The sequence below is a fragment of the Polyodon spathula genome, chromosome 30 (genome assembly GCF_017654505.1).
Source record: "Polyodon spathula isolate WHYD16114869_AA chromosome 30, ASM1765450v1, whole genome shotgun sequence".
NCBI lineage: Eukaryota > Metazoa > Chordata > Actinopteri > Acipenseriformes > Polyodontidae > Polyodon > Polyodon spathula.
The window spans coordinates 783201-801189 of NC_054563.1; the positions used below are offsets into that span (position 1 = coordinate 783201).

General features: G+C 41.7%; 1 protein-coding gene across 2 annotated transcripts in view; it reads right to left on the reverse strand.

The window, feature by feature from the left end:
* Positions 1-2196: 2196 nt before the first annotated feature.
* Positions 2197-17989, reverse strand: part of mipepa (mitochondrial intermediate peptidase a) — a 44000-nt gene continuing 28207 nt past the window's right edge. The window contains exons 17-19 of one of the 2 annotated variants that reach the window (XM_041233118.1): positions 14841-14962; positions 12949-13022; positions 2197-5477 (exon numbers count right to left, since the gene is read on the reverse strand). In XM_041233118.1, coding sequence (XP_041089052.1) covers positions 5380-5477; positions 12949-13022; positions 14841-14962 — 294 coding nt within the window. In that variant the 3' untranslated portion in view covers positions 2197-5379. The remainder of the gene's footprint in view (positions 5478-12948; positions 13023-14840; positions 14963-17989) is intronic. The other variant, XM_041233119.1, reaches the window with a different exon arrangement.

Below are 17989 nucleotides of genomic sequence, written 5' to 3' on the forward strand. Positions count from 1 at the left end.
GTGCTTTGTCGTCCCGTGTAGAGCAGGTGTAGAATTTGAACAGACAGTTCAAGGAGCAGTCTGGGATGAATTTGACACAGGAATCAATGTGCCAGGTTCACTCACTGCTGGAATATTATGTTCCCGGGGCTTTGCATGCCATCTCGTTAATTCTCCTGATTTTTTATGGCTGTGCTTGACCATTATGTCACGACGCTTTACTACAACACAGTGCTATGCTTTTATCATGGTCCAGAATAGATTTTATAATGGCCATGGAGTGTCGTAAAAGTGAATAATGTAATGTTGTAACAATAATAATAACAATAGTGTGTGACTGGATGTGAAGCTTCAATGTCAGTGAAGTGGTTCTGTACTAAGGGACAAGGTCAGCTACAGTGCAGTGGTATGACCTGAGACAGTCACAACAGCCCAGAACTGCTTCAGCTCAGCAGAGAGAGTTCAGCAGCACGCTGCGTGCCACAGGGGGCTGTGGGTTTCTGCAGAGCATGCTTTGAGCTGCTTCATCTGAATCCTTAGTGCTCAGGATAGCATTCTCCAGACTGACACTGCAAACTGGAACTACTGAGCTAAGCAGATCTAGTGAGAATATACTCTGCAAGGATACATCGTGTAGAGGAATGGCAAGAAGGCTTCAAAGAGGGAGCAGTGCCCTGTGTATCTGCAGACTAAGAGGGGCACTGCCACTGCAATGCCACTACTGTTCCAGCAACTTTCACCAGAAAACATGCACATACCTTGCTTGTATTTGACAGAGGGTTCAAACCCAGCCTTTAAGAATAGGTAGACTTGAATTGTAACAGAAATAGGAATTTAAAGTCTTTTACCCCAATCACTACTTTCACCTTGTAGGGTCTGAAGAGCTTAATTGGCTGGCTGGGACAGTAAAGTAAGAATGATGTCATGGACATGTTCAAGTGCTTGTGTAGAGTTCATAAGGTCAGTTCTCTTGGGGTACAATACCCTCTTCTTGTGAGCACTTTGGGTGGGCAAAGGAGTCTGAAAGCAGAGGGCTTGATGGGCAACAATGAGATCATTAAGCTGAGAAAACGGCATTAGAAGTTTGGCATGGCGTCAACAGGAGTACCTTTGTCAAGGACCCCAGAGGCAAACTGAAGAGAGAGAGAGAGCTGGAGCTGAAGAACATGAAGATCATCCATAACACAGCTCTTAGATCAGGGAGGGGAGGGGGCAAAGTGGGGCCTTCCACTCATGGGCTTTGTTATAAATCTGTACTAAATTGTTTAAATAAACCAATTAAACCTCCAGCCAGACCTTGAAGTCATTCATGATCTCATTTTACCTGTTAAACCTGGAGTGGAATGGCCCTCCAGGACTGTGGACAGCCCTGTCTTAGATTAACAATAACATCTGGCCAAACTGGCTGCGTCATAAATGGTTGCTGCCAGTATTGGGGCTAAATGAAACCATTATCCCCTACACTGTATAGGTATGTGTTTATTTCAAAAGCTCTTTGAAAAGCCAACATGAAACCATTATCCCCTACACTGTATAGGTATGTGTTTATTTCAAAAGCTCTTTGAAAAGCCAACATGGCAACTAGTAACATTGCTTTTGATTGTCTTTTTAATATCCAGGGGACTCAGAATATAACTGAACCATGTTATTATGAATCCAACAATTAAAATCTGTGCAAATATAATGGATTTAGCAAGACTCGAGCCCCTGTAATAAATTACAATAAAATACTCCATTATTCTGTGCACATAACTGGAACGCACGGAACCAGGCCTGGGGCTGACTGACCTGCTGTTTTAAAGGTTCAGATATTCTAGGTCAGATTTTGTGTAAAAGTGTTGTGGTGTTCATCGCTGCACAATTCCACAATCCCAGCCACACTGCACTGCGTTTCAGTAAGTATGCACTGAGACAGAAAACAGTCCCCCATGTTACACAGCTCGAAGTGCTATTACAGCGAACGCAGGGCTTTTTAATGTAACCTTTCATTACAGCATAAAATGTTATTGAAGTAACGTTATGGTATTTACATTTAAGAGGGGTGTGTGTGTATGCCCAAGCCATGACCAAACTATTAAAACCCCTTTTTTTCTCTCTACTTGGCTTACTTCTGATTTATTAAAACAAATTATCCATCTCCTGCCAGCAGAACTGTAACTTTTATTCATTCAGTCATGTTACTGGCAGCACGTTGTGAAACACGGTATTGCCAGTGATATAATGAAAACATGGCTGGCTACTGGTTTTAATGAACACAGGCTTGGAGAGAGCCACACGCTCAATCACACAGTTCAATTCAATTAGCATTTAAAGTAGCGGAAAGCTTTTCTGATACAGATTTTTATTTTGCTTTCATAGTCTCGTCGATGAACAAATTCTTTTTAAAAAGGCAGTCGCCTACGTTTGTTAAATACCCAAGAGAGGGAGGCAGTGTTAAACAAAACCCTCAGCACAAATCATCTCATGAAGGAAAATCGGTATCCAGCCCATTCAGTTCCAGAAAGCGGTCTGGCACACCCCACTGGATATAGAAAGTATTGCTTTTACACGTCAAGCGGCACCGCATGATAGCCGCGGTGTACCGTGCCGTGCCTCGAGGTGCCGCAGATTTACACGGAACCCACTGTACCTAAAAGGTAAAAGAGACTGCTATAAATGGAGTTTACCGCATATAGTCACATGCAATCTGACACACCTTTAGGAAGCCAGGAGTGTGACTAAAGCATTGTGAAGGCTGTTGTAAAAGCAATACAGTTACTGACAGACAGGCAGATACTACCAGCACATAAGGGTTCCCAGTTAAATCCACTTTCTCCAGAACTTGAATACTGTACTCCCTGAAATGATATGTTGTTGTAATAATTAACAATGTACATAAAGACAAGCAACAGATCTTGGGTAACCATACACTCCAACCATTTATTTTTTTCAAAGCTGTAACCAAGAAACACATATTCAAAATAAACACATACTCTGGGCTGTGCCTCTGTAGATCTACTGTGTATATCTGGCACTAGAACTATTTACATTGACATCAATAGATATCCTTTTAACTATCTATCCAAAACAGACTAAATTAATCTAACAAAAACCCTGTCTACTTTACTGTTGGCTTTGTTTTATAGGAGTATACTTGTATTTATTTCCTCTGGAAACCATCAGGGCAGAATAACAATGCTGGTGGTCTTTTGTTCTTGACATAAAAAGACATAATAAAGAGTTCCTTTGGGAGTTGTGTTCAAGTACTTTCACATAGATACAGATTTCTTTAATGTGGCCTGCTCAGAAATGTGTGCGCGTCAAGTTGGGACACTGGTTTGTAAATCAGTTTTGTGAAGAAAAAACAAAGCAAGCATTTGTACATATAAACAAGGGAAACAGACACGAGCGATTTCTTAGAGGTTTCAAGTACAGACTGCTATTGTCTACTAAACCAGAAAGGTTCAGGACACTAGAATTTTTATAGTGTCTGGACAAACAGTGAGAAGAGATGGAACTAACACTTCCATTCTGGATCCATTTGAAAAGCTGAAAAAGAAGGTATGCATTCTGAATTGGTGCAGAAGACGTGTTCTGAAGATTTAGGTTCGCTGGGTGAGCAAACAAATAGTGGAGCAAGACAGGAAATGCTGGGTTCTGCAGATTGCTACAGGTCCCACTCAGTCAAGGGTTTTCATAGCTTTATTGCTATATTGCCCAACTGGTCTTTCAGTAGACACACATGGTCCTGTATGGAGAGGAGGCGATCCTCCCTGTCCAGGTATCTGGATTGAACCTGACTCTTTCAGGAGACACACATGGTCCTGTATGGAGAGGAGGCGATCCTCCCTGTCCAGGTATCTGGATTGAACCTGACTCTTTCAGTAGACACACATGGTCCTGTATGGAGAGGAGGCGATCCTCCCTGTCCAGGTATCTGGATTGAACCTGACTCTTTCAGTAGACACACATGGTCCTGTATGGAGAGGAGCCGATCCTCCCTGACAAAGATTTATACCTTCCATTTTTATTGGCTTTCAATGGAAACACATTTACATCTTCTTTTAAACACACACATATGTATCTGTGAACTCTTGAGCAAAGCCTGAAACCAAGTCTGCATTCATTATACTGGTCAGAATAAACAGAGCTCATTTCTCTTTAGATTCAAGCCATTTCAAGAGACAGCTTCTTTACAATCCTGGCATTTCCCTTGACAACCAACTGCTGGACATCGAATCTATCGAATAAAGCTTCCTCAATACAGCAACAAAGCATTTGTGACAATGACTCTTTAGAAGTTATGACGGTTCTGAGTAGGTTTATCATCCATAACTTCATAAAAAACAAAGAAACCAGGTCAAGCTGTGCAAAGTATACAAGGTCTTTTGATTTGTTTTATAAATCACATGAGTTTGCAAGTATGAAGTTGGTTAAACAGTGTGCTGGTCGTAGCTTGAAATATTCACGAGATGAGCACTTCTTAAAAACCTGTCACCTGGGTAAGTTACAAGAACAAGCTACCTGTGAGGTGCCTCACCTTTCATGAGCTCTCTGTGAAGATGGTTAGGTCACTCTGAAATCAGTATCCTTACACGGCGGCTACTGTACTATGACGAGAAAGAAGCTGGGGACTTCGACCTGCCTACATGAGAATGAACTTGGCTGGCTGGATGTTTGTGACAAACTTCACAATCTCACGTGGGAAAAGATTGCGAACACGGTTTCAGATAACATTTCACTAAACTGCCCAGCCAACTATAACACCTTTTCCAGTTGAGATCCTCTTAATTGTAGTAAATTGGTTTTTCCAGGGATGGCAATATGACCCCAATTGCATAGCAGTTCCACCCATTACAGGTTTTAATATGAGCTGGATTAGCCCCAGTATATAGGTAACCAGCTCAGGTGTGTCTTATTAAACTACTAGTAAAACCAGGAATAGATCGAACTGCTATGCAATAGGAGTCACCTTCGTGAAATGGAATATAAAACCTTATTTGCAATATGGACTGGGTCTGCCTTGACTCCCATATGCAGAAAAGGCAACACTAATATATTACTGTAAATGTAGATGAACTCACAAACTCATGAACACTGGCATCCTTTCAGTGAGGCAGACCTTATAGAAACACTCTGTATTAGAACAGCAGTCACATGTTAATTGCAATTCTCAGTCCTAGAGCAGAGCACAATGTTATTATGCTAGTCTTTTTTTATGGCAGAAGTTTTTAAAAAGATGCCAGTGGTTCCATAGGAAACACTTCTCAATTATTATTATTTCTATGAATTGAAATTGAGGAAAAGGAAAGTACTGGCCAGTGTGAATGACAGTGGGAAGCCTAACTTTCCTGCCATGGGCGACGTGTGATTGTTCAGGACTTCACTTGATACGGAGGGCAGGAGTGCGTGGAAATCCATTCACTCGGAATCCATGAGGAAGCTTTCAAAATCAGGGTCCAAATCCGACACCAAGGCATCCACAAATTCGGCAGTCGAGGGGATCTTCTGGAGCATGCCTGCAATGAGAACACATTTCACCTGGAGACTAATACACGCCTGCAACGAGAACACATTGTACACGAGAGACTGGTCAACTAAAACAAATCGACATTCTGCTTTAGAATAAGGTGGCTGAGCAACTTCTGTGTCTATAATTACAGGACCCAACTTTTAAGCCATTCTGTTGCTCCACATTAACAATGAACTAAATAAATTACAATAACATTGGGGGAAAAACCCCTGATAAATAAACAGCAGCGCCTCAACGATCCCAGCAGTTTAAATGACGGTCTGCTTACGTTTCTATCCAGAACCAGACTCCCTCAACACCACATGCAAAACCAAACGAGCTGCAGTGTAAAGCACTGTGCACCCAAAACATCCATGTTAGCGTAAAGAGCCCCATCGTTTAAAGAGATATACACTCAATCTGCCGGCACGTTAATGCCGTGGGCATTACACCTTTAATACAGAGTTTCTCTTATGCAGCTCCACTCTTTTCACAACATTTAACCTTTATGTAGGGAACTATAATTACTGGATGCTGTTAAAGAGTGTGTGGAAGGGAACCCCTGCTGGTTTTCGCTATCAAACACAAAGAATATTAAACTAGGAGCATCTGTAAGCACTGAGAGAGAGGCAAGAACAGTTTTAATCAAAACAGTAATGCTGAAATAAAATCACTGATGTGGGCAACGTTAGCTCTTCTAGTCCAGGTCTTTGCTCCAGCCAATAAAACCATCCATGTCCTAAAGTAGTTACAGCACTAACTGTAATGCACAGGCGTGGCCACTTTACTTTTTACAAAGAATATGAGCCCAGGACCACTGCGTCTAATGTCTTTAAGGAGCAGCATACACAACTGAAGACAGCTACTGATCCGTCCAAGCACAGGCCTACAAGACTCGTGACAGATACAGGGAAGATGACAGCAGCAGAGGATTGTGACACTTGAACTGTGCACAACTGCCCGGAGCTTTACCCCAAAGGGGCTGGTGAGAAATCTCTACTGACTACAGAAAGCGTAGTTTTCTTTTTAAGTCCTTTTAATAGGGATTTAAAAAATGAACAAAGAACCTGTGCTGTGCTGGGAACAGCTTTGTGTGTCAAGCTCTTGGCTGGTAGCTCTTGAACTAAACAGACACCAGCCTAACCATTCCACTTTACTATGCCTTTGAAGTGATTTCACTTCCCCTTGTACAGCTGCCAGTATAAATAATCTGGCTGCCTCCCCTCCTTTCTGCAAGTCACATCTACCACACACGCACCTCAAACCTAGCACAAAAAGTCTCGCCAGTGGTTTAGCGTAGGGGTACTTTCCCCAAAGCTTCCTGAGACGGTGATAAAGGATCTCCCAAAGCCGTTAGACTGAGCGAGCGGGGGCTGCAACTGTACGAAGCGAGCGCTGTGTCCGTGTTATATCAGAGCTGAGGATCTCATGCTGTCAGTCGCACCCCTGCCTGCGGCTCTTGTGTGGTGCTGCTTTGAAGTTCCTCGCTGCGCTGAAACCCACAAATCGCCTGCGATTACCCCACTGACAGCGCGAGAGCTACGTTCACGTACACACAGCCTGTCGGCTGTGATTTGAAATGTTTGCTTGGCAGTCTGGACGGTGTCTGACGGGATGCACACAATGCTTTCTTTTAAAACCAGTGCAAGCCATGCGCACAGCACAATGAGATCAGTGCACTGATCAAACTATTTTTTTGCCAAACTAATTTATAAAAGCTTGTTTAAAAGCCTGACAGTCTGCAAACTGCACCAATCCTTTGTTGGTGTGCAGCTATTGGGGACCTCACCTTGGTATGTCAATGTCAGTATTTAACAGACTGTGTAGCTGAACCCAGACTGCAGACTTCTTAATCCAAGCCACTCAACACCTTCCTTATTCATATATGTATTTGCTGTTTATAACCTATTGCAAAATATTAGCAATCTGTCTTTGGATTACATTAACAATATCTTGCACTTTTCATCATTAATACAAAGCACAGTCTAAGAATGTTTTGCTAATCTAAGCGTGGTGAGTTTTACTAGTTTGTTTTTTAGTTATTTTTTTTAAGGATGTTGGAGACCAGTTTTGGATTCTAGACTCTCCACTCTGGAAAGTGGGTCATGACTGAAAACTATGCAGTTCTGAAAAGTTTACTTTCCAGGGCAGTGTTTTGGAAGCTGCAAACATCCAGCTAACAGATTGTTGTCATGGCGATAAACAATGTGTGCCCTGTCATATTCCACTCCGTTCCTCTGGGAGATTCTTATGCTTGATCTCCAGCTGATAACAGTGAACAATCTAGGAAAGAGGCTGCTGCAAGCGACTGCCTTTGCATGTGCTGCCAGCACAGACAGCCAATTATAAGATTATTGCAAAGGAAGCTCTTTAGAAAGCTAACACCCCCCCCCCCCCCCAAAAAAAAAAAAAAAAAAAAAAAACATTCAACAGTTAAGAATGCTTTTACGTGTGGTTTGTGTTCATTGTTTGCACATCCCTGTCTCGAAACAGTTTCAAAGTAACTCAATCCCATAAACTTCCCAGATGCTTTGTAAAATCTCCAAACACATTCACGCAGACACACACACACACTCACATATAAAACCAGCACTGCGTACCACTGTGGGCACACATTTATATTTGATAACATTAGGATTTTTAGGTTTTCTGATTAATTTGCATTTCTCATTTTCAGGCTCATATGCAATTATTTTCATCAGACTTATTGTGTAAAAACAGTAGGGCAAGTAGGTGCTTATTTATTGCTTGATTAGATTTTTGTACAACATTGCACAATGGATTTGAAAATACTTGCCAATCTGTGGATACAAAGGCCATTGTTACTCAAAACATGTACTGTTTGCCATTTATCACTGAGTGTTTTATGGGAATGCAGTTCATTTATTTCTCTTAACACAAATAGTAAAAGCATTATTTTGTTCCAAGGAACAGAATTTTCTAACTTTGTTAGGAACTTTCACGCCATTGTGTCTTGCTACAATAATTTAAGGCTTAATCAAGTCAGTCAGTAGATCCTTTAGAAATTCTTACAATAGCAAAAACACAGCAAAACGTAGCAAACCATAGAGAAAGCATGGTAAAGCAGTGTCAAGAATAGCGAGGTATGGTAACGCATATTCAGAAACATGGCAAACCAGGGTAAACTATGGGAAATACATAGATAACCATAAGCATGGTCAGACTACAAAAATAACATGCACAAACACAGCGGTAGAAAACCCTTTTGCTGGCTGGTGACATGGAAAGGATTCATATTTTAAGATTAATATTTTAATTACAGCTTAGCAATAAAGCACTCGCAAAATCCCCCTGGAGGAGGCATTCCAAATTGAATCCGCCCCAAAGGAAGTCAGGACATCGTTTTTGGGTGAAAGTTTAAACAGCTCAGCCTCACGTTGCACTCCTCAGCTGAAACACTGTCACTGCTCTCCTGTGTGCTGGATGCACGCCTATCTTTCAACGGTGCCAGCAACGACACGCCTTGCTGTGATACCCGTCCACAGTGCAATTCAAACAAATACCTTGTGTTGCGCATAATTAAGGCCCAAGGGACAGTAATCTGTTTTTCATCAAAGGCATATATCAAAGCATGGGCGTATCTGATTCTTTCAATATATCCTGCTGAAAATGTTTGTTGATCTGTTTTATGCCACACCTTTATGCTCTGTTTACCTAGAGACTATCCCTGAAAGACTTGTTTGGGCTGTCCTGTATGAAGCCATTAGGAGTCTCCTTGTTTCTGCGTTAGCAAGGTGTCTTTTCCCCAGCCAGGAGTAATGATTAATATATGGGTGTACAGAAAGAATAAAGTTTGTTTTCTCTAGGATTGATAATTTAATGCCCTGCTCGCTGGTGTCTCTAATAGTGTTCTCATCAATTTCAATATGTTCAGAATTCTGCAGCTAGAATTTTGTACAGGTCACGCTCTAGGGATCATACTACACTTGTGCTGGAGGCCTTGCACTGGCTGCCTACCCACTCGCATCTTCCGCTCCGCCGATCTTAGACTGCTGTGTGTCCCTTCTGCTCGCCTGCGCTCTATGGGCGACAGGGCCTTCTGTTGCCATGCCCCAAAACTGCGGAAATCTATTCCGTTATAGATCAGGGATTCAACAACTTTGAGTGTTTTTAAATCTAGCTTAAAAACTTCCTTTTTTAGAAAGGCATTTTTATGATTCATTTTCCTTGTTTCTGTTTTTGTTTCTATGTGTTATTGATCTTGTTGAATTTATCTTCAGCGCTCTGAGATGATTGCTTTTAGGCACTATATAACAAAATGTATTATTATTATTATTATTATTATTATTATTATTATTATTATTATTATTATTAATAATAATAATAATAATAATAATAATAAATACCTTTACAAATACTGTACCCTGAACTACAGCAGGCTAGTTCCATAAAAGGTGCGTTATGCCGAACAAACCGACATTACAAGGTCATTCTTTGATTTACACTAGCAAGGATACTTTTTGCATATTCTGAGATGTTCTCTGTACCTATGGTGCATTGCTCACGAATCGCCCTGGACTATAACAATGAATATATACAATATGAATATATAATGAATATATCATTTTTTCACAGTTACACATTGTTAAAATAGTTCCCACCCCAACTTGTCATAGACCACTTTTAGGTGGTCCCCTGGAATTTCATTGCAAATAAAAACCCCTCTCATGAATTCCACATTGCACTCTGTATTTTCTCTATACATTGCCCATGCCCATCTATTCCTCTTATTGGCTTTTCACCAGCACTTACTAACGCACGATGCCGCTGTGAACAATGCGTGGAGGGGCTTGGTAATTACCACTTTACCTGCCTCCCAGAGCAGTTCGAATGGCTGCTTCTGAACTTCTTGGGTCTCTGTGAAGTTGTTTAAACCTATTATTAGGGTACTGCCTTGCCTTGAACTGCCTTTGCACACAAGCATTAGGAAAAACAAATGAATTGCTTTCATGTGGCATTCCCGATTGCCAGCTAGCTTAGGTCATCGCCTTCCCCAAGGTAATGGAGTGCCGAGCTGTCACTGAGGCAAACAAACAGAGCTGTGCTTTTAGTTTGAGCTTATTTTCCCTGCTTTGAGGTTATCATGAATGGAGGGGTGATTAAACACAAGCTAGGGTTTCCTCTAAGCTCAAAGTGGCATATTGCTTTATGATTTCAACAAATATTTACACAGATCAAAACCCAGTACAAACACTTCCGAAGAAGAAAAATCGAACTGAATTATTACACTATGTAACACAATTTTTGTTCCTGGGTAGTAAGTGTTATTTCCTAATTGCTTATGCCTCAAAAGTATAGAAAATGGCTATTATTCCCCACAAACTTTGCTTTTGTGACCAGGACAGTGATATTTCAAAATATCACTATTTCCAATGGGAAGTATTTACAGTATAATCGTAAATCTCAAAAAACTACTCACTTATAAATCTTTTGTAGTCATTTTTGTATTACTTTAGTATAAATACATGTTAATTTGGATTCATATGTTGTTTTTTTCTGACTTTATGTGAACAAAAAGACACACATTTGCCCGTTTGCCCATTGGAAATAGTGATATTTTGAAATATCACTGTCCTGGTCACAAAAGCAAAGTCTGTGGGGAATAATAGCCATTTTGTTTACTTTTGAGGCATAAACAATTAGGAAATAACACTTACTACCCAGGAACAAAAAAAAAACTACACAGTGTTATTGTTGCTGCCCCTCCCAGCCTCGGCTGATACAATAACTTATTTTTGTACCTAGAAGAACTGGCAGTGTGAGAGCAGCTAGCATTGCAGTCAGGCTGTTTGAAGTATTTAATAACAGGAACTGGATGAGTGCAGAATGGCGTAATGAATGGGCGCTCACCTGCAGTCTGACTCAGATTAAAACAGAAATGAGGTTGGGGGCCCAACTTCGAACCTGGGGGCCTGAGTTGGGGCCAGTTCCATTTCCAATTTTAAAAATCAATTCCAATTCCCTTTTAATGAAGCCCAACACATCATTGCCACTAGCAGCTTTCAGTTAAACGAGCTTCTTACAGTTTAAGCAAATCACTCAAATGGAAGTTGCTGTTAGTCAATTAAAATTGACTCCAAATGAAAAGCAGTTGAACAACCATGATTTGAAGAAATGGGAATTGGAATTGGAAATTGATTTTTAAAAGGAACTGGAATTGGAAAACAGGAACTGACCCCGAGCCTGCTGAGAAGTCGCTGTGTCCCAGAATTAGTGGAGGCTGACTTCACTGCATTCCCAAGGGGTATGGGAATACGGGCAGGTCGAAATACTGTGCTGCACTGGACATGTGCATGAACACAGGGCTTCACACTTCGGTCAGCCACGCTCTCTCCATCATTCCACTGAATCCGGCCAGCTGTGCATGGAGCCATGAGCCTGGCTTACAAGCTTATCAAATAGTCTTTTTTATTTATTTATTTTTTTAACAATGGAAAGTCTCTCAATGTAAAACCACTTCAAATATGTAATACCAAATAACTGTACTGCAGGAGTCATGCAGTGTTACACAAGGTGAAATTCCACATGGATTAGCAGTGGCTTGTTGATTTATGAGCTGTTCTGCAATGTATTTGTAAACACTTACGGTGATTGCAAAGAACAAATGTTATTATTCTATAAAAGCACACTCCACTTGAACGGCAGCTTGAATCATGAATAATAACACACCCTAATTCATACCCAGGCTACACGGCTCTATTCACGCCAGCATCCCTGAAGATCTTTTTTGTGTTTCTGGCAGAGCTTGCACATCATACCACCCAATTCCTTGCTGTAAAAAAAGCTATTTCCATCCCCCCCCCCACCTAACGTTTCAGCTTCTCAAAGTGCTTAAAACAAAACCCACCCCTTCAACTCTCTGATTGGTTAAATATAGTGTCAAGACGTAACACAGCTGTCATGTGGTTCCGAGACTTTTGTCACCTTGCATGCGCAAGTGATCTAGTCTGCTAGCCGCACAATCAGTCGTTATCGTGAAGGCACAGTAGCACCTGCAACGCGGGAAGCTCTGGGTTTTTCAGATGGGCGGCGACAGCCACTTAGCCAGGTGGCCCGCCCAGCTGAAAAGGCCTGAGGAGAAACCTGAACACACAAACAAATTCAGAAACATGGTCTGTCATGTGGATTACCATGCACAGCAGGGATTGAGATACTCCCTACAGGGGTGAACGGAAAACATTTGGACATCACACGGCATGTCCTTAAAAAGGAAACAGTCCTACAGAACAGCTTATTTGTCCAAACTAATCACAGATGGAGTAAAACAGCTCTGTTTTTTTACTCCTGCCACGTTTGTGATCACTGCACGCAGCTAATGGAAGCAGAGCTGATCTGATCACATTACAGGCTGAGCTACGGAATTATAAACTATAACAACCCAACGGTGTCCTAAATAGAGGCGATGTGTAAATACATTCCTGTTGACAAGCCAAGAGACAAGCTTCTTATTGTTCTACCTTTAACCATGAGCATGGGTTCCTTTCCTCCACCATGTGCCAGCATCTCACTGCGGTACCGCTCTCCCATTACCCTGCAGGGCAGAAAGAGATCATATTACACCACCCGCATTCTCCAAGAGCCTTCCTTGGTGTACAATATTCCTTTAAACAGAGCATGACAGACAGTCTGGGGGAAAACAACATGTTTTGCTTTCATATTCCTTGATTTCTAAGAATGGTTATGCAACGTGTACAAGCTGATTTTAGAATTGCAAACACAATCTGCAAAGTCACAAGTGCGTTGCTCTGTTTTTCTTCATGGTCGAGGTTAATGATATGTACCTCTATGCTTTGCAGGCAGCAGTAAGAATAGAAAGCAATGTTGTGTCGTGTCTGCCCCGCCTGGTTTCACTTTCAAACCCACACACACTGGCACAGTGTTCTTTTTTTTTTTTCTAATTTGTTTACTACTGTACGATGCACCCCGGATCATTCAAGATTCGTTAATCCGCGGTTAGGCCATGTTGACAGTAAACTGTGCAGGTACTATATTTTACTGTAAAAGGGCCCTTCACTAAATCACTGATTTTCAATATTTCTCTTTTTTTTTCATGTGCAAGTCATATAGAGGGAGCGCTGCACACTGCACAGAGCAGCAGGTACAAACAATGACGTATGCCTTCTTCCTAATGTCTTCCCAATGTTGCCCGGCCTAAAGCAAAAAAATACATTATTTGGGTCAAGTTTACTGCAGCATACATTACGCTATAGCAACAGTGAGAGCAACAATGCCTGCCTTAACAAAGTCACGCAGAGAATTTACAACATAAACACACTGATGAAGACTTCTCGTTGGCTCATGTTATGTGATGATGGTGAGGCGCTTGATAAACACACTGATGAGGGCTTCTCGTTGCTTCCTGCTCATGTTATGTGATGATGGTGAGGCGCTTGATAAACACACTGATGAAGGCTTCTCGTTGCTTCCTGCTCATGTTATGTGATGATGGTGAGGCGCTTGATAAACACACTGATGAAGACTTCTCGTTGCTTCCTGCTCATGTTATGTGATGATGGGGGGGCCCGCTTGACAAAGACACTGATGAGGACTTCTCGTTGCTTCTTGCTCATGTTATGTGATGATGGGGGGGCGCTTGATAAACACACTGATGAAGACTTCTCGTTGCTTCCTGCTCATGTTATGTGATGATGGTGAGGCGCTTGATAAAGACACTGATGAGGGCTTCTCGTTGCTTCTTGCTCACGTTATGTGATGATGGGGGGGCGCTTGATAAACACAATGATGAGGACTTCTCGTTGCTTCCTGCTCATGTTATGTGATGATGGGGGGGCCCGCTTGACAAAGACACTGATGAGGACTTCTCGTTGCTTCTTGCTCATGTTATGTGATGATGGGGGGGCGCTTGATAAAGACACTGATGAGGGCTTCTCGTTGCTTCTTGCTCACGTTATGTGATGATGGGGGGGCGCTTGATAAAGACACTGATGAGGACTTCTCGTTGCTTCTTGCTCATGTTATGTGATGATGGGGGGGCGCTTGATAAAGACACTGATGAGGACTTCTCGTTGCTTCTTGCTCACGTTATGTGATGATGGGGGGGCGCTTGATAAAGACACTGATGAGGACTTCTCGTTGCTTCTTGCTCACGTTATGTGATGATGGGGGGGCGCTTGATAAAGACACTGATGAAGACTTCTCGTTGCTTCCTGCTCATGTTATGTGATGATGGTGAGGCGCTTGATAAAGACACTGATGAGGGCTTCTCGTTGCTTCCTGCTCATGTTATGTGATGATGGTGAGGCGCTTGATAAACACACTGATGAAGGCTTCTCGTTGCTTCTTGCTCACGTTATGTGATGATGGTGAGGCGCTTGATAAAGAGTCTTACCTGTCAAAGGGATCCTTCATGAAGCTCTCTTTCCACACCATAGAGGCCACAGCCCGAGACATCAGGTATGAGTAATACTTGGCACCGTATCCAATGAGGTGACTGAACCGGAGCTGCCATGCCTGAAGGGGAGAAGGTCGACACAGGGGTTACACACACAGCACTTCAAAGGCAGCGTCTTCCTTTATTCTTCTGGGTAATTGCAGTGAGCAACTGTGCTTCATAGCAGCTGGACAGAGAGTCAGGAAGCGCTTACACAAGGCTGCTTGCTAGTGCTTGTCCAGCTAGACAGGCATGCTGGTCCTGTGCTACAGCGACAGCTTTCTTAGTACTTACTTACAAGACCCTTCAATAATAAGATCTGTACAAGCCTTTGGCTGCCTTCCGAAATAGTTAAACAAGCCGGTTTACTGTGCAAGCACATCAGCAACTTACCATGCAGAAATACAGACTCGGACTTTTCCACTTTACTGTCACTGCTTTTCGGGAACTTCATTTTTAATTTGTGAAATAATTAAATTAAAAAAAAAATCCCTGTCGCTCGTAATTGTTTATTTTCATTTTCAGAAATTTTGAAGCAGTTTGTGTGCATGGACTTCGAGAAACTGAAAAAAAACATCTATGCATTACAAAATAGATACACAGATAGGAAATTTAACATGGTGTGATTGTGCACACAGTGACTGAGGGGGATGCATAGCATATATACTGTATGCATAGCTTTCTAGATTTGAAATTGTGCTGGGAGTTTATAAATGACTGTTTAAAAAGCTGCGATACACAGGCAACACAGAAATGACGTCTGACATAGATACTACCCACTCTACTGCACAGAAGAGCGATCCTCTCCCGTCTTTAGTAGGCAATTTAATGGTGCACCTGGTTTATTTTGTAAGACGGTCCATATTACACTTTTGTTCTCCAGCCAAATAACAAGACATTTCAACTGAGTGAATATTAATGAGCCACAAGCAAGAAATCAAGTGACCGTTACTGCTGGTAATACAATGAAAACGAGACAATCATGTGGGGCCCAGGCTACCTTTAATTTAGGGTAAGTTTTACATTTCAAAATGACATGACATGGGCTATTAAGAGGTATGTATGGCGTATCATCCTAAAATCACAATGCTGTAACTGCCTGTGAAAGGATCCTATGCATTAATACCCTTTTGGTTTTGTTCTCCCATACCTTATTCCTGCTTTTCATTGTGCAGAAACAGCTATCAAGACCTGTGCTGCCAGGTCCAATTACATATTCAAGGAGATTCCTATGGATATTTCAAAGAGACATTCCTTCAGTTCATTAAAGGATAAAGTGCACTGTATCGTAGCCCAGGGGTTTTGTCAATGTTGTATCTAAGGGTCGTGTTTCTGCCTGTTTCACACATTATAACTGCCGACACGTGTTCTAGCGATGAGTAACTTTCTCATATTCAGCACCGCAGAGCCATTTATTTTTCTTTCTTATCGAACGATGGCGAATCACACTGTTCCAATCGACTCTGCAACGCTTAGGACAGGGGTATCCAATCACGGTGCCGCAGGGTAATTCCACCCCAGGTTTAACGGGTACAGTGGAATAGGTAACTACTTCAGGGTGTGGATGGAGGTTTAACTGGTTCAATTAAATAACTGAGAACACGTCTGTATATCTGTATAGCTTGTTTGAATTTATGCAGGTCTAATATGACCACTGATCTGTTTCGTGGCTTTAAGCAGAAGTGTGTAAGCCAATGCCAAAAGACAACCCAGTTCTACTCCAAAAGCATCTTTACTGTGAACACAACCCTTGGTGTATGACTGCAGCCACAGCCACGTGGAGTCCTTATCGGGGAACTGTCATTTATTTATTATTAAAAAAAGGAGAAGAAAACAAATACCAGCATCTGAAAAATAATCTGATTTCTTAAATAATAATAAAAACAACTTCAGCATGATTCTCTGGTCTTTTATTGACTGACATTTATGTAGAACAGAACAAAAAAAAAAAATGCCTTCAAAAACATAAGAACAAAAAGGGTTGGGAATGAGAAAAGGCCAATCAGGACTCGTCCCTTGTTGGCACGCCATTCTCCCCTCCTGGGGGGCGGGATCTCATTTAAATGCAACTAAAGGAGCCTAGTGGCCCTTCTGCAAGTCCACAGTAAACCACGATCATTCCAGCATGGGATTACTTAACTCCCATCTCTTTCCCACCCATGGCTCCCAGTCTTCCTGCAAGCTGCATTATTTCCCATGCCACAGAACTGGCTTGACTTTCCAGTGCGCTCAGCCATGTTCCTGTTCCCTGGAGACTGTTCCGAATTCTTGTACAATTCCCATACATCTGGAAGCCTTTAATCTCTTGTTTGATATTAAGAAGAGATAAAGCTGTGGTTAAAATAAATAACTGCAGTGAGTGAAAGTGCACGTCAGTGCAGCTTCGGGATTCTGGTAACCTTTCCGCTTTCTTGCAAAGCGGTATTATTATTAGAGTCAGGAGACCACAGAGTGCTCGCCTAGAGACAATCTTTCCAAGACATCATTACTCCAGTAAATTCAAAATAATATTCTCACCATTTTTAAATGAGTGCTTGTAATTTGATCACATGGTAAAAAGTTTAAGCACAGTAAATGCGCTCAGTAATTTCCCTGTTGGTGGTACTATGCATTCATCGTGGTTAAACTCTATAATCTCTTTAATCTTTCATAAAGGCTTGTCTTAAACTTCATTCTTCATAAACTATAGGTAAATTGGCTACACCCGAAGACAAGCCTGGAAAAAGACTTTTGAGAAAGCTTTTTTTGAGGTAAGAAAATGAGTTTCCAGGCCAGTTCTCACAAACCACAATGCAGTGACAGTACAGCAGCGATGGTACAGCAGCTTATACTTCACATTCCCCTCTGCGGGGGTGAAGCTGCCGTGCTGTTTCCAGCTCGGCTTCAAAACCATCTAGAAACAAACGACAGAAAATTAAGGAAAAAAACAAAACACGGAACATATTATTGGTATTTATTTATTTTTTTTTTTTACAAATCCTGCGAACGCAACCACACTCAAATCACGAGCATAACTAAAAACCTTAAAGTATTAAGTACCCTTTGAAATGATTCAAATGACCGTGGCACCACTGTTCAGAGACTCAGCAGACCCCCTGATCTCCAAA